This window comes from Drosophila arizonae, chromosome 3 (genome assembly GCF_054131065.1).
Source record: "Drosophila arizonae isolate 15081-1271.41 chromosome 3, UAZ_ARI_1.0, whole genome shotgun sequence".
Lineage (NCBI taxonomy): Eukaryota > Metazoa > Arthropoda > Insecta > Diptera > Drosophilidae > Drosophila > Drosophila arizonae.
This window is the reverse complement of record NC_142923.1, coordinates 14,201,294-14,224,227: the sequence shown is the minus strand read 5'-3', so window position 1 is coordinate 14,224,227 and position 22,934 is coordinate 14,201,294. Positions and strand designations below refer to the sequence as shown.

At 38.3% G+C, this 22,934-nt stretch overlaps 2 protein-coding genes and 1 long non-coding RNA gene across 3 annotated transcripts; 2 read left to right on the top strand and 1 right to left on the bottom strand.

Annotated features, from left to right (window-relative positions):
• The first annotated feature begins 4,398 nt into the window (after positions 1-4,398).
• Positions 4,399-8,348, top strand: LOC149269708 (uncharacterized). The gene is made up of 2 exons (XR_016269496.1): positions 4,399-7,936; positions 8,111-8,348. It is a non-coding gene; the product is annotated as an uncharacterized LOC149269708 (long non-coding RNA).
• A 3,492-nt stretch (positions 8,349-11,840) lies between these two features.
• Lrr47 (Leucine-rich repeat 47) lies at positions 11,841-13,465 on the bottom strand. Its single transcript, XM_018003701.2, has 2 exons — positions 12,749-13,465; positions 11,841-12,667 (listed from the first exon to the last, which is right to left on the bottom strand). The coding sequence occupies exons 1-2, from the start codon at positions 13,319-13,321 to the stop codon at positions 11,954-11,956; spliced, it is 1,287 nt and encodes a 428-aa protein (XP_017859190.1). The 5' UTR covers positions 13,322-13,465; the 3' UTR covers positions 11,841-11,953.
• A 210-nt stretch (positions 13,466-13,675) lies between these two features.
• Fatp1 (Fatty acid transport protein 1) lies at positions 13,676-22,723 on the top strand. Its single transcript, XM_018003700.2, has 6 exons — positions 13,676-13,828; positions 14,025-14,102; positions 14,177-14,460; positions 19,778-20,404; positions 20,955-21,156; positions 21,218-22,723. Exons 3-6 carry the CDS (start codon positions 14,357-14,359, stop codon positions 22,157-22,159), a joined length of 1,875 nt encoding a protein of 624 aa, XP_017859189.1. The 5' UTR covers positions 13,676-13,828; positions 14,025-14,102; positions 14,177-14,356; the 3' UTR covers positions 22,160-22,723.
• Positions 22,724-22,934: the final 211 nt, after the last annotated feature.

The window sequence follows — 22,934 nt, the reverse complement described above, 5'->3', positions numbered from 1 at the left end:
TTTCGCAAGAGCTTTGCAATAAAGTGGGAAGCAAACTCAAACGCCAGGTCGGCCCCGTACGCCCCCACTGCTCAGTTTGCCTTTGTGTCGACGACGAAGTCGTAGGCTGCCTTCAATTAATGAAACATTATTGAATTTATGCAAGCGAATGAATTAGTTCATCATATTATCGTGCTCCAGTAGGGGCAAAATCCTTTGCAATGATATGATGTGAACGACGGCATGTACATATTTTCACGTATTTCTATGTTGCTTGCCATCGATAAGACGTATTTCGCTTGTATTACAATAATTTCGATTTTGTTATGTACTAATAATCCCTGAGCATAGGCTTATGAGATCTCGGGGAAATGTCTATATAGTAATCGTCGGAGGAGTTATTTATTAAACGAATTTCTTTAAAAGATTCTTTCTTATTCAAAATGGAGTAGTTCGTCGTCTATTTGTTGATGACCCCAAGGGTGAGGCTGGAGTTTGAAATGTAACCCTAGTGTGGGTTGAAGGAGCAGTATTTATTAACAAACAACTATGCAAATTAGTAACGTATTCAAAGACAATTTCCCATTGTGCGCCAGTTGGGCGGATAACGGATTTGATGTGTTATTGGAGATAGGTGTGGGATCCTCTAACGTTGTTAAAGTATTGGAGATCCTTTCTTGGTAATGGCTATTACCATTTAAATAGTCGCTTCTGTGCGATCTATATTTCGGATGTAACCCTAGTGGGGGTTGGAGGAGCAGTATTTTCATAAACCAAATTATTAAAAAAGAAAATCAAATTCTTTTCTTTGTGTTTGCCATGAGCAAAGGTGCAAAATATAACATTTTAGTAGGAGAAAAATACTTTATTCTTACAAAAGATCTTGTTGTGATGTATGGATAGTAAATGTCATCCTTAGGAGTCATCTGGATCGGTCGCGAAGACGCTGACTCCAAAATAAAATTTATTTGCAAAAGTAGCCGGCATAAGAATTGTGAGATTTGGTTCTCCCCGGGCTCGAGTGACTCGGGTGCGTGATTCCGTTGTAATCTCAAGAATGCCATTGAGCTCGTAAAAAAAAAAGTCGGCAAGAGCGATAAAAATCAAAGAGCTCGCAGGAAGAGAAGAAAGAAATACGCAGCGGCCCAGTGCACAAATAACAAATTTCCACATTTCCACTGGCCGCAAAGCAAACTTTATTTCCCGCCCGATTTATGCGGCAATATTTGATTTGAGATTGTCTACCCGCCACCCTGTGCTCCCCAGGGGCATATGATGCAACCTGTAGCTGTGCCCTCCATTGGGGTAAACTTTCGTTTCTATTTACATTTTGCGCTCGAACGCACTTTTTATCTGGCAGCTTGACTGAGTGCCTGGGCTGCAGGGGGCGTGGCATCTAAATTTTAAATTGAAAATTGATTTTTGCCAATGTATTCGCCTTTTTCCTCTCGACGCTCATCATCTCCTTCATTTTTTATTTGACTGATTTGCCGTTGCTCAAACATTTTGCGATTGAGTTCGCCTCTGGCCGCAGGTCAGATTGAAGCAAGATAAGGGTTGAGACGGCAGGAAGGGACGTGGACATCAGGAGAGCGCGCCTCACTGAATTTCCATTTGCTGTTTAAACGAAACACAAGAAAGCTAAACAGCGTTCAGCTCAGCTATGACGCAATCTCGGATTTTCATAAAGGCGAATGCATATGGGCAAAAATAATATTTGGCTAAAAGTGAGCTGGTATTTGTATTTGCTGAATATTGCGCAGTCCGTATTTGCTTATCTAAGACTGAAAAATTGTCAATGCTCGGCTATACTTGGACTGAAAAAAATGTACTGGAATAAATATTAGTACTTACATTTACATACTGAGGATGCAACCGACTCTGTTAGTGAGGGTTGGGGGAGCAGTATTTTCTTAAAAAAAAAAAAATTTAGTTCTTCATTTTTAAATTCATTTGCCAAAGAGTATCGATGCAGAATTTACGAGTCTATTAAAATGGAAACCTCGAAGTCAATAAGTGACTGGTAGAAGTTGAACGACTGCGTGTACAGATGCATTCAGCAAGAATGGCACGCCTTGCTGTTTTTTTTTTTTTTATTTGGTATCGACCATAGTCTGTCAAGTTAGGACAACTTGAGTTCGTCCACTATAGTAATCGTCGAAGGAGTTATTTATTAAACGAATTTCTTTAGAAAATTATTCTTTCTTATTCAATATGGATTAGTTCGTCGTCTATTTGTTGATGACCCCAAGGGTGAGACTGGAGTTTGAAATCTTGTAATTGAAATGGCATATTGCCTAAATGCAACCCTAGTGTGGGTTGAAAGAGCAGTATTTACTAAGAAACTGTCCAGATAACTATTGAATGTGATGCAATCGGTCGTGAGCGACGGTTGTTAACTTATAAATGGAAACTCTGAGATTAACAGGTGGGCAGGTATCGGAAGGTGATCTTATTTGTCATCGATATCGAGATCTTTGTGGCTCACAATTTTATCAAATACTGTTTCCGTACTGGGTCTTTATTTGAGTTGGCCTATTTACTATGGACTAATTTGATGTAACTTGGATCCTTTTGTAGTGGAGGAGTCTGAAATCCTCAGAAAGTACCGAAACATTCTATGTTTATTCTCTATTGCTATTGCTTAGCTTCGAGCGGCCCATCGAAGGTCGAAAGGTAGCTCTTTTTGAGTTACCATGAAACCGGCTAAGAGATATAATCATTAGATTGGTTACTGGATGTGTCATATATATGGCTGTTATTATCATCCTTCTTTTTTGTTTTTATTGACCATGAAGAGCATGAAAAGTCAACTAAAGTCGTACTTGAAAGTATTTGAACTACTGCGCCCGTTCAGCCGCTCAGACATTGGTAATACTTTTGACGACGACGTGAAGTCATTTGCGATTGTTGGAGTGACGAGATTATGGCTAGCTGATCAGTGTCATAGAGGATTGAGAGATGCTAGAACGGTAGAAATGCAGAGAGATTATACTATGGTTTCGATATGTATTGACTGACTTTGAGATGGCTTTTACGTGTTAAATCATCTTGATAAATCAATAATTTTCAAGCTGTATTTTTGCTCTTCCATGATAATAACTTAAGCGCCTTAAAGCCAAGCCTTTGGTAGTGTCTCCGCGCTTATTGATTTTATGCTGTTTGCCGGCCTGTGAATCCTTATCACGACTTGCTTATAACAGTTAGCGAGTAAATTTGATATAATATCGGGCTAGTCTCCTGGCAGTAGTAGCTGGAATAGAACCCGGCCATAAGCCTATCAAAACGTTTTTATTGGGCTTGTGCACGCGTCAGGCCAGACCAAGTCGGGTGAGGGCTAGGCAAGCCAAGCCCCCATCGCAGCGCGACGACAGTTTCGCGTGTGTTTGCACTTTTCCGGTCGTTTTCTTAGCTTTTCCCCGCCCGTTTGAGCGCCAGCTCTACCGACGATTCTCCAATTTTGGGGGGTTGGTTTTTCGGCTAAAATGCTTAGAAATTGATAGCAACGACAAATCATACGCGCGTACCTTGGCCAAGTCTGCGAAAGTCAACTGCAATTCTTTGGGGTTCAGTGTATGGGAACCGAGTATATTGGCTTTCAAAACTATTGCCATGAAGGTCTTAGTTGCCAAAAAAGTTATATAACTGAGCTAGTTGCCAAAGTGTGGACAGTCGTAAGTCTAGTATACGCAACACTGTTAGTTGTTAGTTTCGTTTAGTTTTGGTAGATGGCGCAGCAGCAGTGAATCTATTTGAGTTTTGCCAGCGCCACTAGCAGAAGTGAGGTGGCCTAGTGTGTTAGCTGCATGACGCTCGATCGAGAAGTCGTGGTTCGAATCCCGATCGATGCAACTGATGTTAACTTTTATAATTGTTTCGAAATATTTTTATATTTTATTAAATGAGTTTGGTATTTTATTTATATTTTTATTTTCGGGCAATAATTAAAGCCAATTTAAACAATATTACATCGTAGGCTTCTCATTATGTGGATAACGTAGATTGTTTACGTAATATTGAATTAGCAGTCTTATGTCAAGCACCTTCAACTGCTGGGCAGTTATCAATTCTGGCAGCTTACGATTCTTAAATTTTACGGCAAACATAAGATCATTTTCGTAAGGAAATGCGGCTAAGATAACGTCTGGCTTGAGACCGCGTGCAAAGCCATTATTGACAGTGGCAACAAGCTTCTTGTGTTTCTTTATAGAACGCAGCATTACTTTTCTTGTGACATTCGTATTATTGACACTGTCTTCTCCCATAACCACCGAGTTCAACTGACTGTTACGTGGACGTCCCTGCAATAAGAATCAGTGGAAGCTGGCGCATTGACACAAAAAGGAAGACTTATCCGCCGACGCGGTAGAGTACGTTCTGGTGGTTCGGAAACTGCTCCTGCAATAGATGGAGCTGCAGCAGCGCTGGGCGGGAGAAACCCTTCCGCCGAGTATCTAAATTAATTTACATTTAAATTAATTAATTAATTTACATTTAGTTAATAAATGTAAAAAATATAAAAAATTACCAATTGAGCTTTTAAATTTCGTCTTCCCATTTTATTGTAAGACGGTTAATTTTTACAATATATTTGAAGCTATGTCAGCATATTTGAGTTGACATACAAGTGTGACATTAACCACGCAGAATACTAGATTGTTTGATGCTGAGCAAGGCACGAACATATTTCAGAGGTGCGCAGCGAACTTTCGTTATCGGATTTTAAAAGAACTAGTTCGATTTTTATACCCTGAACCCATTGAAAATGGGAAGTCAGGGTATAATGGTTTTGTGAAAAGTATGTAACAGGCAGAAGGAGGCTTGGCAGACAAAGTATATGTATTCTTGATCAGGGCGACGAGCTGAGTCGATTTGGCCCGATTTGAAATTCCAACCATACTAAATGGGCATTTTTATTTGTTGGGTTCAGGGAGTATCTAGTCGAGTACTCTCGACTAGAGTTTTACTTGTTTTTAGTTTGAACTTGCACTTTTTGACTGTCTCAGTTATGTGCGGGTCATAGGTCAGTCTCTTATCCAGAGTGACTCCCTGGTACTTCACCTTGTTTGTGGCTTATTGTAGGACGGAAAATTATCTTAGCAAATCCCTTACCGTTTAATTCGGTAAAAAATTATCTATTAGTTGTATGATGTTTCTGTAGTGTCGGGACCCAGTGGAAGGTGAACTAGACTATGAATAGTAAGAAGGAGAGAGAGTGAGAGTGTTCCGATTTCATTTGTCCCTGAAAGCTCGACTCAACATTTGAGTGAAAGTCTATGCAAATATTTAATGATCGTTCAAATATGCATTAAGGACATCGAGAAAACATTTGGAGGACTTACTTGGAAGAAATGCTTAACAAAATACTTCAAGGAAATACTTGTGAGAAATGTTTAGAGAAAATACTACTAAATACCTAAAAATTAAAATTTTTGTTCTGAACTAAGAAAACATTGAATATTTTCTGTAGCCTTAAAGTAAAATACAATAAAATATTATGTACTAAAAATTTTAATGAAAAATAAAATAAATAAAAAAAAATTTTTTTGTCTTCTATTTATTTATTAGTTTTGCGAAATGAACGAGTATTCCGCAGTCGATTGAGCTCACACCAACTTCTTACGTCTTACACATTTTCTTTTAATTTTTTTTTTTTTTTAGGGTGGCTCATAACTTGTTGGCAGAGCGGAGCCCGCCACCCGAAAGTGGAGTTATTTGTCGTCTTGCAACAATTTGCTGGCCTGCTAATAAAATTTGATAAGCCAAAGTGGAGCGCCAGACGCCAAAGCAGCCGAGCATAAAATGTTGGCACGCTGCACGCAAATTGGGGATAAATTTAATGCCGCAGCGCGGGGTGGCAAGACACGGTGCGGGGGCGTGTAATGCAGGGGGAGTGACAGTGCCACACAGACAGAGACCACCCCCATATCTATTGGAAAGTTAATTTGTGCCCGAAGCATGCATAAAAATGTGGCCAGCACAGGAGAGACTCAACGGCTGCGTCTTTCTACTGACTGAAGCTGTGCCCCCTGCTACTCCTGCTACTCCCTTTGCGTTGCTGCCGCTGCTGCTACGTTCATTAGCCATAAAAATGTGTGTTTGCCTCATCGTTAGCCATCAGAGCTTGCAGATTTTTCTAATTTTATTTTGTGCGCTTCGGCCCTGGCACTCGCGCTCTTTGATTTATTCGATGTGTTTTGATTTGCGCCATTTCATTCTATTCCATTTGATGGCCGAGCCCTCCGCATCCCAAAACTTTCTCTGCTCTTGGCCATTTGCTGCATGCGAAATGCATTTTTGATGACAGTTAATGGAGTTTTTACTGCCTTTGAAGCGCACTTTATGGGAGACAGAGCAGAGAGAGCTGGCCAGAGCAGTACTTCCCCCCGTCAACAAATATTCCCCAGCCTCCGCTGACTCCGCATCTTTTTTGTTTCACTTTTTTTGTGGGGGGCTTCCAAGTTGTGCAAATGATTGAGGGTTGGCTTACTTTATTAAGCGCAGACAGACACTTTTTGGATATATATCTTTTTTTTTATTCTTTTTGGCAGTAACTTGACTCTATAAAACGATTTTTGTTCGTATTTTTTGGTTTTTATAGCTATTAATAAACGAAAATTTGGATATTTTACGAATATTTATCATGTTCATAACATAAATTGTTGCCCAATTCTGTTTATATAGAGAAGTAATGAGAGTTTTGAAATACACTTCGGACAGGGTTATTGGCTTATTAATAAAGGCATTCCCTTTAATTTTTTTATTTTTTTATTTATTTATTTATTTTTTTTGTTTGTATATATATTTTAAGCGCTGAATCTGTACAATGCAAGTTTAGTACCTTAACAACACAATTAGATTATTTATATAGAACCTAACCTTCTGATGTATTCAGGAGGACTTACAAATATATATTTACAAGTATCCCTAAACTAAACTTATCTAATATTTTTGGCAAAACCCAAGCGTTTTAATCGCCTTAGTAGTCTCGCAGGAAGCAATCTTCTCGCTAGTCTGCTCCGGTGTCTAGCCAGTCTGTCACTATATCGGCTAGTGTGTCTCCCAATCTGTTCCTCCACAGTAAACAGTTTCAGATCTCGATGTAGAGTTGAGCCGCGCACATACCATGGGCAGTTTGTAATTTGCCGCAATACACGATTTTGCAGGACCTGTATGCGTTTATAGTTTGATTTTGCGCATATTCCCCAAATCTGCACACCGTAGAGCCAAATTGGGGCTACACAGTGGACATAAACCGCTCTCTTAGCTCTGAGTGACATGGTGCTGCGTCTGTTGAGCAGCCACCGCAGTTGTTGCATGCGTTGCCCACATCTCCTAGCCACTGCCTTAAGATGAGGACCAAATGTTAGACGCTTGTCAAGGGTGATGCCAAGGTACTTTGCCTGCGAAGGTTGATCAAGTGTTTCGCCATCTAAACGTATAGGCGGGGTGTGGCTGATGAAGGTTTTTAATTATATATATATATATATCTATATATATAAAAGAAAGTTGTGTAAAAGTGAAGACCGCTTATAACTTGATTTGGGCTGAACCAATTTTCATGGTTTTTGATTTGTTGGATTTGTCTCCGCAACGAGTTTAGTATAGGGTCTTAAAAATACTGAAAAAATTTGCCGAATACTTGAAAAACGCGGTTTTTTCCCCAAATGTTCAAATTTTTTTTATACCCAGTAGGCTTGGTAACAGTGACAGTTTTGACAATAGTGTAGAAGTAAATAAACAAATGTAGTCAGTCAGTCTACGGTCTCCTGACCTCGAGCAGACCTGACTATTCAAAAAAAAAAAAAAAAAAAAAAAAAAAAAAAAAAAAAAAAAAAAAATTTCAAATCAAAAGGAAAAATATTTCAAATCAAAAATCTGCAAAAAATCAAAAGATTAAAACCTGACTGTTCAAAAAATAAATAAAAAATTAAAAATTCGAAATTAAAAAAAAAAGGTAATTATTAAAAAGTGTATTTTTGGCTTTTTATATTTTCGGACTTTTAAACTTTATAAATATTTCAAATCAAAAATCTGCAAAAATTAAAAAAAAAATCAAAAGATTAAAACCTAACAATCAAAAATAAATAAAAAATTCAAAATTCAAAATTCGAAATTAAAAAAAAAAAAGTTAATTATTAAAAATTGTATTTTTGGACTTTTACAAAAGCTAAATATCTCGAAAGTTCAGGTATTTGTTTGTCTCAAACATAAATTTGTGTAAATTATTTATATTTATATTTCTCGATTGTTTTATATGGTTTTGTGCGAGGGCAGTATTACTATTAATAAAAATGCCGCGTCCTAGAAGATCTAATCTTTCCCGGCGGACCCATAATGCAATTAGGCAACGGAATAGCGCGAGTCAATTATCTGACGAAGAGCGAGAAATCGCCCGAGAAAGGCTCCGCGTTAGTACCCAGGGAAGAAGGGCCTTAATTCGTGCTTCTCAAAGAGAGGCAGCCCGTGAAATGGCAATAAGAAATGGTTCAAGGATTGATTTGAATCGAGCAGCGTTTCGATATGATTGCACCATTGATTACAGCTTGAATCGTTTAGTTTGCATTGGTCCAATGGACGTTGTTTGCTAGCATTGTGGCGCATTGAAGTTTGCTGGTGAAACGCCCGGTTTGTGCTGCCTTAGTGGTAAAGTGACATTGCCATTAGCGGTCACCATAGCCATTGCGTTCCCTGCTTTATGGCGAAACACTAGAATCACGACATTTTCTAGCGAACACTCAAAAATACAATGCCTGTTTCCAAATGACATAATTTGGGGCGGAAAATATTGGAGACGGATATTTAAGGTAATTTACGTTAAAAATTTTATTTTCTATGACTGCCAAAAAAAAATTTTGAATAATGTAGTTTGTTAGATTTCTGTAAATAGTGTTTGTAAATATAACTATAACTATGGCTTTGAATTTAAAGATTCAAGGCCAGATTTGCCATCGCATTGGATCATTGCAACCTATTGAAGATGCACAGCAAAAATTCTTGCAAATATACTTCATGGGCAATATGGAAGAACAACTTGACCGGCGTCAAGAAATGAACACAGCTATGAAAAGAGCAATTCTCCATGATTTGCATGCTTAGAAATTTAAACCAACCAAAACTGCAATGGAACGCGTTTGGTGATAAGAAAACTGATGAGCAATGTGATTCACGCGTTGATACTCAAAGGAAAATTTAAAGATGAGGAAGTTCTTATTCCTAGGATTCCGATGAGCTCAACAGATATGCCCTTTGAATTTAAACGAATTCAATTCCCGCTTCGTCTTGCCTTCGCCATGACGATCAACAAGTCACAGGGCCAATCTTTGACTATTTGTGGCCTCAATCTAGAAAATGCGTGTTTTTCTCATGGTCAATTGTACGTGGCATGCTCACGTGTTGGCAAACGATCCGCATTATTTGTTCTTGCACCCGACCAAAAAACGAAGAATGTCGTTTACAACAAGGTGCTTGAATGAAAATCCGATTAATAAATTTATCAGTGTATCCCAGCCTGAACAACATAGCTTTCAACAATTTTTTACCTAGAAATAATATAGAGGGCAATGCAACGTTTGCCGGGCCAGCTAGTATATATATATATATATATATATATATATATATATATATATATATATATATATATATATATTATATTTATTATGCTATATATTATACAATTTTAAGAAAATTTTTATGTATTCACTTTAATTAAACGGTATTAGTTCCAAAAATATATATTTGATGAAAAAAATAGAAAAAAATTTAAAATAAAACTTAAAAATTCGAGTATAATATAATATATAATATCCACCGGCTGTGTTCTTGGAGGAAGTTCCAGTACCACATTAAAAGTTAAACATTTAATTACAAGTTTTATCACAATTTATTTTTATATTGATCACAGCTTAACTCTCGCTATTTATCTAAATGTTCTACACGCTTACTCAATTTGTGCATATTTGTTAAATATAATATATAAATCAAGTATGTAAATAAAGTTTGTTTCCTTTTGTAGAATAACTTTTCATTGCAGCATTTTAGGCGCGCGCCAAAAAGGCAAAGGAACGTAAAATCAAGTCAAATATTTGCTGAGTAGAAGCCCATGACAATGTCACGGCCAGAACAAGCCAAACACACACACGCATATATTTATAGTACATACATGTATGTTAGTATATGCATAGCTTAAAAAGAATGAAAGAGAGAGAGAGAGAAAAGCAAACTTGTTCTTCAATAGGCAGCTGAAGGGGTCACAGGAAACGGCATAGACGTTGGCAGGACGACACTTAAATGCTGCTCAAAATTGGATTTGTGCTGCTTAGGCAGACTGTGTCCTCCCCTTCAGCTCCCCTACTCCTCCTCCCCTGCACTGGTCTCCTCGCTTTACGCACATGCCGATAAAGATTTTTATAGTTAGGCCGAATTTTGCCACAAGTCATGCCGCATCCTTAGCCTTTTCCTATTTGCTTGCTCTGGCCTATTCCCCAGCTGCACATTAAGTCTTTCTGCTTCTATTTTTTGTCTGCCAAGTGGGAGGCGTGGCGAGTGGAGGCTGCAGACAACCGACAGAAGACTGTCCCTGTGTGTTTATGCTTATTTAAAAAAGTAGCAGCGCCTCGGAGTTTTGATTTGATAAAGCTGAACGGAAAATGCCAAGAAAATGATAGCAACTCTACTTGAGTACGTGTGTGTGTACGTATGCTATGATTGTGTGTGTGTTTAGGTGTCAGTTTAAGGCTGATAAAAAGTCATGCTATTGCCGGCATTTATGCAAGTCACATACGCACGAAGCTTTTAATAATAAAAACAACGAGCGCCCGTTATATGAAAACAAAGTAAGCGATGCGGCAAGGGAGCAGGGGGCGTGGCTGGCATGCTGAAACTGGGCAGAGAGTCTGGGACTGGGTAACAGCTCGTGCGTGTGCGTCTGCGTGTGCGTGTAAATGTCTTTATGTGTGCGTGAGCAGCAGTGAAAGCGAGAGTCCCCGATTGAGAGTCCCATTTCGCAGCTGCTTTCATTGCAGCCGCAAAGTGCGCTTCACATGCGAGCTGATTACACTTTAACGAAGAGTTTCTCTTATCAGCAACAAGCAAGCAGGGCAGCCATACAATGAGCCTATAAGCCCAAACAAAATGAAAAGTAATCATTACATGCATACATCAGAGCAGGATGCGGGTGAAGAGGGGAAGCTTATTAACTAGAGATAGAAGATGAAATTAATATTAAAGAGTAGATACTTTTAAGTTAGAGATAATGCTATGAATGTAATGATATATAATATAATATAGATTAATATTATTATAGATATAGATCTACCTATAGAGGTACAAAGCGTTTGGGATATTTTACATTTCATTGATTTATTACAAATTGCAACAATACTCAAATAATATATAATACTATATACTATTACTATAAATCATGGCATATTTTATATATAATACATGATAATTGAACACAGAAAAAATAAAACGTTTAATATGAAAAAGAAAAAATTTGTCTCCATATAATATTCAAAATATATACTAAAATATAATTCGCTAAATATCAGAATCCAAGTGAAGCCGGAAACTATACAACTTGGCAAGCAATACATTAAACCTATAATTTATATATTATACATATGAAATGGAACAAATATTACTACCATAACTATCTAATGTATTAATTATGAAATATATGTACATATGATACACTTTCCATACTTACTAAATTATTAAATTCGATTTTATTGGCTTAGACTTTTTTATTTTAATATATAATAAATATTATTTCAGTCGCATTTTAGTTTGATGGCTTGAAAAATGAAGAGTTTGATTTAGAAATAAAAAATGATTGGAATGATCTATAAACAACTAAGTATAAAAATTAAAATTTTAATTGCAAAATAAATAAATATGTTGTTTGTAAATTTCTCAGTCGACCTCGCACTTCACAACAGGCAACAAATAAATTGAAATTAAATAGAATAAATCAAGGGATGAGTAGCGTGAATAGACTCTTCAGCTGCTGGTAGGCAGCACAATTGGAGCCGCAGATGATAACATCCGCGTAGATTTGATGCTCGCGACTGTAGGTTAAGTTCTTGATATTGGTGAACTTGGGCTGCATGACGCGCTTCAGCAGATCGCGTGCTTCCATCGCATAGCACAGCTTGCCGCACAGGCACGTGGGCGCCTCTGAGATGAGTTCGATGAGGATGGCGGGCAGAGTGCTTTCCGAATAGGGCAGCTTCTGGCTGGCGACAGTGCGTGCCGCCTGCAGCCAAAGCGGCGCGGGCGTGTATCTGTCAGTTGAGCGCTTCGCTTGTTTACGGGCTGCTTCCATATTGAAACCCTTGAAACAATTGCCCCACACATCCAGCAACTCAATGTGCAGATCCTCAATGCTAGCGGGCAGAGATTCCAGCTTGTTGCTAGACACATGGAGCGAGCGCAGCTTCTGCAGGCGGCGTATGGCAAAGGGCAGGTAGTTCAGATTATTGTGATTCAGATTGAGCGTGACCAGACGGTCCAACTTGACCAAATCTGGCGGAAAGTATTTCAGTCCATTGTCCGACAAATCGAGCTCACAGAGAGACGCACGCAGGTTGCTGCCACGCAGCCAGCACCAATCATTCAGCTCGCCCAGGGCATTATTACTCAAGTGCAGCGTAGTCAACGAGAGGCGACCCAATTCCTTGGGTATCTGTGGAGAATGAATAAATACATTAATATATAAATTATGGAATACAATACACAGTTAGTTGAAATTGATTTGTATGGTAACCTTGGTTAGCTTGTTGCCACTGATATCGAGCGTTGTTAGGTTGCGCAGCGTGCAAATCTCGAAGCTCAGCTTCACCAATTGAATATTTTTGATGGTCAGCGATTTGAGGGTGCGCGGAAAACCTTTGATGGGATACTCGCTACGCTTGTTGATTGTCATGCGCAGCTGCGGCTGGGATTTCTGTGGTATGGCCGTTGTGTTGGCAATGTTCAGTCTCAGATTAATGGCATCTTTGCCCTCCATGCCCAGCTTGAGGGTTTGCAGGAAGCCCTTCAGCTGTATAGGATCACATTTGATGAGCAGATTCTCTGCCGGCTGCTTAAAGCCAATGGTCGCCTTGCCATCCAGCACAAATTTGGTGTGCACACAGTGTATATTGTCAAGCACCTTATAGCGGGTACCGGCTTTTGCCTGTGGTGTGAATAGCACCATTTCCAATTCCTTTTTGGTATTGCCATTGGAATCGCGCGCGCTTTGCTTGTAGCCAATGGCCAGGGTGGATTTGACAGGACGCGGCGTGCGATTTGCTTGCGTCGTGCGGTTTAATACCTGCACTTCACATAATATTTTCATAGCGCAGCTATTTTGATTTCGAACAACAAAGAAATACCACCAAATGCCTCGTTCTCTACAAAGTTGTTGATACGGCTTTAATTTGCTCGCAGTGTTGCCATGTGGCTAAACATGGAACAGCTGTTGCAGGCCGATAGCTGGAAATCATCGATAACTAAAACACATCAATTTGGCGCTATTTTTCCTTAAATAGCAGCATCAGCTGTTTTCTTCGAACTAGTTCACGAAACACCTACGCAGGATAATCGCAAACATCGAAAATTGTTACAAAACAAAACAAATTGCTTGAGTCGCTTTCAGAAGTGTTTTTAGAGTAGCTTGACGAGGGGTTTACCCATACAGCCCGGTAAACGTAGAGAAATGTTATTTCGCAAAGTTGTACGCTTTCGTCGACAATTTTTACCGTTCTATATGTTCAATGGATTCTTGTGACAACGTAATGAGACTCGTTATCAACGCTTGCGTTATAACAATTGCGACAGCATTCCACAAAGGCGCGAACTAACTGTAAGTATTGGTATTGCAGTTGTTTGTTAATGACTGTAAACTTTATATGCAAGTTAATGCAAAAGTCAATAACTGCGGTTGCTAACAATTGAAGCTTTCAAAAGCTAACTAGTCGAAAGCTTTGCTTAAAATGGCGCGTTTATTATTTGAATAAACAATACAAAAGTAAAAATAAGTTATGCAATATTTCCTACAGCATAACACTTTATTGGACAATGATGTGACTCGCAACGTGGTTATCAATATTGATAATTGTGCGCTCTATAGCACGAATGTAAGTATTTAAAATAGTAATACAATTTTCATTTTGTGCTTTTTATATAATCTGGTAACTTTAATGCTCAACAGTTGCGTAGCGCTACCAACACAGCTGATCATCAACATCGGCAGTCGTTATCGCTAAGCTATCGATCACTGCAGCAACGCAAGCGCCAACGACGCGAACGATTTTTAGTCATATTTCGCTATTTTTGCGCGACGGTCGCATTCGCTTTGACAGTCGCCTGTGTCGTCTATACACTGAATACAATGGGCTGGTTTTTTGCGTTACTTGCTGCGATCATCGCTTTGCTGCTGACAAGGTCTTGGCGCTGGTTCTACATCGCGGGAGCAACAGCCAAACGAGATTTAACGTGAGTTTCGTGTATGTGTGGTCAGATTGTGTGTGTGCGTCTGTGTGTGGTGTGGTGTGCGCCATAATGTTTTGATTCGTTTACAATACCGCAAGTGGTGTGCATTTCAATACAATTTACGTATTCTTTTATAAATCCATTTGACAATCATCTCTCCCTCTCTCTGCTCCTCGATCCGCTCTCCTTTGTATTCGCTATTCAACCACAAACAGATCGTCGTATACTTTGCCCATTGTACCCGAAAGCGCATAACAAGTAAAACGGCAAAAAAAAAAAAAGAAATGGAAAACTCGTTTTTGCCTTCTATTGGGGTCGACTGTCTGCAGCAGCCGCAGCCACTATTCATAGATGTGTGAAAAGCTACAGCTGAAGTTTTCTCTTTTCCACCATTTTCACAAAATACTATCATAGCATATACATGGCTATATTTAATGGCGCCATATAAACAAAAGCATATGCCAGAATGTGTCATCCAATTGAGTTATCAGTTACGCATTTATTTTTATCGTAGTTCCTATATTTTTTTATTACCAGTCATTGACTTCTTCAGGTTCAAGGTCGTTGCGAACAGTGCCACTAGGTGGATAAAAAAAAAAAAAAAAAAAAAATACACAAACCAAAACAAACTTCGAAAATCAAATTCACTTTTCATACACCATTGAGCGGCTGTCCAATCCATGCGATAATACGTGAAGAGTTTCTGCAGCGCATACTAATTTTTATACCCTGAACCCATTGAAAATGGGAAATCAGGGTATAATGGTTTTGTGAAAAAGTATGTAACGGGCAGAAGGAGGCGTGGCAGACCCCACAAAGTATATATATTCTTGATCAGCGTGACGAGCTGAGTCGATATAGCCCTGTCCGTCTGTCCGTCCGTCCGTCCGTCCGTCCGTCCGTCCGTCCGTCCGTCCGTCCGTCCGTCCGTCCGTCCGTATGAGTGCGTCGATCTCAGAAGTTATAAGAGCTAGAGAGCTGAAATTTGGCATGCATACTCGTGTGTACCATACGCAGTACGAGTTTGCTTTATTTTTTCGATAAATCGTCCGATAACTTTTTTATCGAGAATAATCGAAAAATTGATTTTGTTTTTGTAGCCTAACTTGAGCATTTTTAGACCTGGAGTCTTCAAATTTGTGTTGTATATAAAGTTAATCGATACAAAGATTTTGTAATTTACAGATTTTGGATACCACGCCCCCTTCTCCCCCAATTTGTAAAAAACGCATTTCAAGTACTAGAGACTTGTGCTTTGGAATGTACACACATATTTACCATATGATTACACTCTGAAAGTTTCATTAAGATCATATGTTTACAAAAGAAATTATTCGACAAATAAATTCTCATAATATTGCTCACACTGCAGCGCAGCCCAAGCGCAGTCGCTGCTTACTGCGCAGTTAGCAGAGCGCAGGCTTATGCGTGCGTGTGAATGCATGTGTATGTATGTGTACATAAAAGAAGTGCATAATGATTAGAATATCAGATTAGAGGGTTCAGGGTATCTCCTAGTCGAGCAGTCTCGACTAGAGCTTTCTTACTTGTTTTTTCTTATGTCTCTCGCGCTCTCTTTAAGCTAGACGGAAGAAGCAGAGCTGTAGCCACTGGCACAGTTAACAACGTCGACGTCGCCGTCAGCGTCGCACGAACTGTTCTTGAAAACGTCGTCAAACAACTTACTTTGGCGGTTTTATTATTGTTTTTTTGCTCTCTCGCCCTCTGTCTTCATTTGAATTCAATTAAAATTTACGGAAGTAACACATATTGGTAGACCAGCGCTCAGCCTAGGGTTGCCGCCGCTTGGCGTTGAGCTCGAGCTAGAGCTCGAGGTATGCAATGCAAATCAAAATTATAAATGTCCGATGTGCTGGCAGAGAGGGCGCTGATCTACGGGATACTTTGCATGTGACACGTAGTCTGATGTGGTTGATAGGAAATAGCGGAGAATGGATACATACACATATATGATATACGACATGTACTCTCTAGGGGGCATCGTAAGATAATTTACCAAAACAGAAACAAAATACACAAGGTTTGCTAGAAAGATCGTATTATTATTATTTAGGAACTAGATTCAATCAAAAAGCTTTACGAATTGGTAGCATTTGAAACGATTAGTTGTAGGATGTATGAATTATGAGATACTATATATATATGTTAGGAAATGTGGTAGATGAAAAGTTGCTCATTACAAAAAAAAAAAAAAAAAACTAAACTGCAATAAACTTAGAACGCTTGTTCTCAGATCTCAAATCAGGCTTTTAGTTTTTCACATATGTTTGTTTCGCGTAAAAAAAAATATCGTGGAATATACTTTAATTATATTTAATTATGCATTTTAGAAAGGCATCTTGAAAGTCTATTTCAGTTATATTAGATTTTCGGTTCTTAAGTCTTAACATAAAATCTTGACAATTCAATTATATTTTTGCTTTGAAACTTGATTTGTAAATGATAAATAGAGCTGACAATGCAACTGTATGCAAAAACAGCTGTGTATATCTTTTAGCTATATGTGCTATCATAATTTATAATATCAAATTCCCTAATGACCATCAAACCGTAAAGTAAAACATGAATGAAATGTGTTTTTAAAATACAACTGCGGCCCCATATTATCTTTATCAACTACTCAGCTTTCAATCGGCTGTTTTGAAAACCATAATTTTATAGATCTCCATGATATATTATTACGCCGATTGCTTGGCATTGAGAATCAGAGTCGAAAAAAAGTTGCTAAAATTCGTTTTAATGCCAAAAAGACAACAACAATACGTAAGATCAAGTTTCAGCAAGGTCAAACGAATTTCGAGTTAATGAACAAAATTCTTAAGATCGGTTAGTTGCTGCAAGTTGTTTCTTGATGACCTTACTCAACTCATACGTGATCTCGAGTTGGCTAAAAGTGCACAGAAACATAATATATCTGCACATACACATATAAAGCTCTATGCATAAGCATGCCAATTGGCAGTTTATCGCCTGAATTGACACCCAGAGAAGGCCTCTGGCATTATAATTACAAAGCTGAATTAATTTTCAGCACAACGACATGGGGGAACTAATCCGAGCAATTGCTTAAGTCAGCTATCTTATCAGCTATGCTACACTTTCCGCTGAGTGCAAAGTACGCTCAAGTGCAAAGCAAATTCGAGTGCGGTGCAAAAGGTCTATAGATCGATAGAAATACTAAGCTAGATTCTGGATCGTACAGATATAGAGCTGAGTACCCAGCGGGGGGCGATTATTGCCAACGGGGTAATAGATAACGCTCGTTAACTTTCCGTTATGCTTCATATATATATATATATATATATATAAATATATATATAAATATATATATATGAATTATTGCCCACTCAAACTTTCCTTAAAATAACATTTGTTTACTTTCTACACTTGGGTCTAATAAAACACTTTCAAGTTAGAAGAGTTGACTAAAGTTAGTCAAGTGTTCAAAATTAATGAAAAGAGCTGAAAACTTTATATTTATTTTGCTTGTTTCTATAATATATATTTGCTAAAAATTTTAAGATTATATATGTATCATCTAGTTATAAATATAGAATATTTATTTAAGGCATATGATTTACTTGAAATAATGTTAGTTAATTCTAGTTTGAATTCAGATTCTAAAAGAAGACTTTGATCTACACTGAGTGATTTATATATAAGATAGAAATAAATTCAGTTGTGCTTTAATTGGTAACTCTTATTAAAACTATTTTTAACAATTTCATATATAATTAATACCAGATAGTTGTTTTGCTTCACAGAATTCATTCAACTGGTTTGTTGGGTTTTTTTTTTCAGTTTAGTCTCTTTTATTATAGATCATCAATACTAACGTACTATATTTTCAGTTGTATATTGTATATAAGAAAATGCTAAAAAGAAATCAATACTAATATACTACAATATATATAGCTATACTACATGATACTAAAAAATACTTAATACATATATATGAATACTACAAAAATATATAGATACATACGTATATATCGAAATGATATTCATATCTACCACAAAAACTATCCGTTCAGCATATTCTTTAATTACAATGCGTGTCAGCTCGAATATCTTTTGCGGTCTGTATCAGATTTTGTGTTTTTCTACACGATCAAGTAATGAAAAGAGTATATTGGTTTTGTGCAATATTTATCTGTTTATCCATACTCGCATAGAAGATAAATATGTTAAGCTTATAAGTAACAGTAAACCCATATCAAATCGATAAAGTGCATATCAGGTATAAATTGATATCTACACAATGATAATTAGAACACTTGCGCATAACAATCTCGTAATCGAGTGAATTCCATGGATAGTTCTTTACTTAATAATATATTTGATATAGTATGTGATAGTTTAGTTAAATTAATATGTTCGCATATATTTGTGTATAATATATGATAGTAGTATAATAGAATCAAGTTGTTCATTGCAGACTGCACTTAAATGGCTTTTATTCGAGAAGAGTCAAATGATAAGAATGGAATATTGTTAATCTAATAGGAATCAGACTATTATTGGATATATATCACATCAGTGTATATGATGTATATAAGTTTGAAAATGTTTTAGATACTACATATAGTATAATTCGCATATATCATTTAATAAATATTTAATAATATTTGTTTGCAGTTGAAGCTTGTAAATATTTATATAAATTGCCAAATTTTCTAAGATATATAAATAATGAGTTTAATTCTCAGCGGATCACATTTGCATGATTATTAATCAGTTATTCAATTATTAGGAATTAAATTAAACTAGTATATATTTGACATAGTATATTCATAAATTTATATATATATATATATATATATATATATATATATATATATATATATATATATATATATATATATATATATATATATATATATATATATATATATATTTTACATAGGAAATTAAACCATTTTCTTCTTCGAATTCACACATAAAATTTACTTAAATTCCAACTAGTTATCAAATTCATAGCCATAAACTTTCGCTCTGGAATGAATGAAGCATTTACCTGATTATTCAATTTGAAAACGCTGCAAACTGATTTCACAGGTACATTTAATGGCAATAGCGCCGCTGCCCATCCCTCCGCAGTTGTGGGCCATGGCTATATGCACTTTACGCCTTATCTGGGCACGCTTGAGCTATTTTGGTTCATTTTCACAATCGAGCCATAAAACACGCAGTTCCAGTAGATCGATTGATAATACCCATACACACACGCACATACACTATTTTTTTTTATGACAACTTAACGTTAATCGTGTTTATTTTTACTCTTTTACTTCTTTAGCGCTCTTTGGGCCTATGGAAAGCTGTTGCGTTACACGAAACGCCGTGAGCGCCTCAACAACACCGTGGCCGATGTCTTCGAGGAGAATGTGCAGGCGCATCCCGACAAGTTTGCCGTCATTAGCGACACACAGCGGTGGACCTTCCGTCAGGTCAACGAGCACGCGAACCGTGTGGCCAACGTGCTGCAGGCGCAGGGCTACCAGAAGGGCAATGTGGTCGGCCTGCTGCTGGAGAACCGGGCCGAGTATGTGGCCACCTGGCTGGGTCTGTCCAAGATTGGCATCATTACGCCGCTGATCAATACGAATCTGCGTGGCCCATCGCTGCTGCACAGCATCACGGTGGCCCACTGCAATGCCCTGATCTATGGCGAGGATTTCGTCGAGGCCGTTGCCGATATTACCAAAGATCTGCCAGCCGACTTGGCCCTTTTCCAGTTCAACAACGAGAATAACAACACTCAATCCGATGCTATCAAGCAGGCCAAGAATCTGAATACGCTGCTCACCGCAGCCAGTGTGGCCAAGCCCGGCAAGACGCAGATGGGCCACCACGACAAACTCGTCTATATCTATACGTCGGGCACCACGGGCTTGCCCAAGGCAGCTGTCATCTCGCATTCCCGGTAAGCAAGATAGCTAAAATTGGCAACAATCTAGTATTTACTTCAGACTACTCACAAGTAACGTTTGTTAGTTATTTATCAATGGGTTTTTACACCTCTTGAAGGTATTCAATTTTAGTCAATTCAACTCATTCGATTGCTTTCATATAGACTAATCGTTCCGTTTTCTAACTGTTCAAATGCATTCGTGCAAGTCTGTAATTGAATGCCATATATATAGACACTTGATATTCAATTGATATTTATATCTACATGCATATATGACTTTTTAAAAATAGAATTTGCAATATACAAAGTGCCTATAAATGCCTAATTTCCATTCAATTGTTCTCTAGATCAAATACAAAGTGAAAACTGAGCAAGACCTTATGCTTTGCCGTCTTTAGATAAATATTAAGTATATAATTGTGATTTTTAAAGCGATTATTATTATAGAATTTAATTCAATAATTTATTTATAGCATAACTATCCAAACTAGAATACTCGAGATATATTTATTTTCATTTTTGAATAATTCACATTAATAGAAATCTCTTCCTCTCCTCGCAGTTATTTGTTCATTGCCGCCGGCATTCACTATACCATGGGCTTCAAGGAAGATGATACGTTCTACACGCCTTTGCCGTTGTACCACACCGCTGGAGGCATCATGTGCATGGGTCAGGCTGTGGTCTTTGGCTCCACGGTCGCCATACGCAAGAAGTTCTCGGCCACCAACTACTTTGCTGACTGCGCCAAGTTCAATGCTACTGTAAGTGATGTATTCATTCTCTCTATCAGCTGGCGAGATCTGACAATATCTATCCCCACAGATTGGTCAATATATTGGTGAAATGGCCCGCTATATTCTGGCCACGAAGCCATCCGAATACGATCGTGCGCATCGTGTGCGTTTGATGTTTGGCAACGGTTTGCGTCCCCAGATTTGGCCTCAATTTGTGGAGCGCTTCAACATTGCCAAAGTGGGCGAATTCTATGGCGCCACCGAGGGCAATGCGAACATTATGAATCATGACAACACTGTGGGCGCCATTGGCTTTGTGTCGCGCATCTTGCCCAAGGTTTATCCGATCTCCATTATACGCGCTGATCCCGATACGGGTGAGCCCATACGCAACAAGGATGGTCTCTGCGAACTGTGCGAGCCCAACGAGCCCGGCGTCTTCATTGGCAAAATCGTCAAAGGCAATCCGTCGCGCGAATTCCTGGGCTATGTCGATGCCAAGGCATCGGCCAAGAAGATCGTCAAGGACGTGTTCAAGCATGGTGATATGGCGTTTCTGTCCGGCGATTTGTTAGTCGCCGATGAGAAAGGATATTTGTACTTCAAGGATCGCACGGGCGACACATTCCGCTGGAAGGGTGAAAATGTGTCCACCAGCGAGGTGGAGGCGCAGGTCAGCAACGTGGCTGGCTACAAGGACACCGTGGTGTATGGCGTCACTATACCGCATACCGAGGGACGTGCCGGCATGGCTGCCATCTACGATCCGCAGCGCGAACTCGATCTGGATGTGTTTGCTGTAAATCTTGCCAAAGTGCTGCCCGCCTATGCGCGTCCCCAGATACTGCGACTGCTCACCAAGGTAGATCTGACGGGCACGTTCAAGCTGCGCAAGGTGGATCTGCAGAAGGAGGGCTACGATCCCAATGTGGTCAAGGATGAGCTCTACTACCAAACGTCAAAGGGACGCTACGAGCAGCTCACGCCCAGCATCTACGAGCAGCTGCAACGCAATGAGATAAGATTTTAAGAGCCAGCAATAGTTGCTCGCCTAACAGGGTTATTTTTATTTTGATTCTATGGTTCTTTGCCTTATCCAAACCTAATGCTGTTAATTAATGTGTAAGAACCTCTTCAACTAATGCACACATCCCAATTTATGCACTCCCATATATGTATATGTATATATATATGTACATATATTCATTATATGTATATATATAGATATGTATGTATTTAGTATATAGCCAATTTGTGCATTTTTGTTTAGAACGCATTTGCGACTGTTTTGCATTTGACCCAAAACTTTGTTAAGTGCAATTTTGATGTGCGAGTGTGCGTGTGTTGAGCGCGTGTGTGTCTGTTTTCTTCTGCTTGTCTTATTGTTAGTCACTTAGTAGTATATGCATTTTAGAGACCACAGAGCATTTTATAAAATATATATGAATATATATATATACGTGATTAAATAATATGTGAAATGCTTTATTTCCAGCCTGTACATACGAGCAGCCTATTGGTAACTGTCCTAATTTTATAAATCCCTTGCTTATCTATCATAATAAAGTTCTACAATCAATTTTTGTTTATCGAATATATATGTATATATAATGCTTGGCTCAATGCGTTTCTCTTAATATGTCACGATGCTGTTCCCTCCACTTGCATACAAATTACGTACGTTAACAACGTTCCCCAGCTGCCATTTATACTGGATAGAGAAAACACGTAATCGTGTGTCTACAGCTTGACCGTGGATATTAAATGCAGTGAACTTGAACTCTAAAATATTGTTGGCAAGTGCA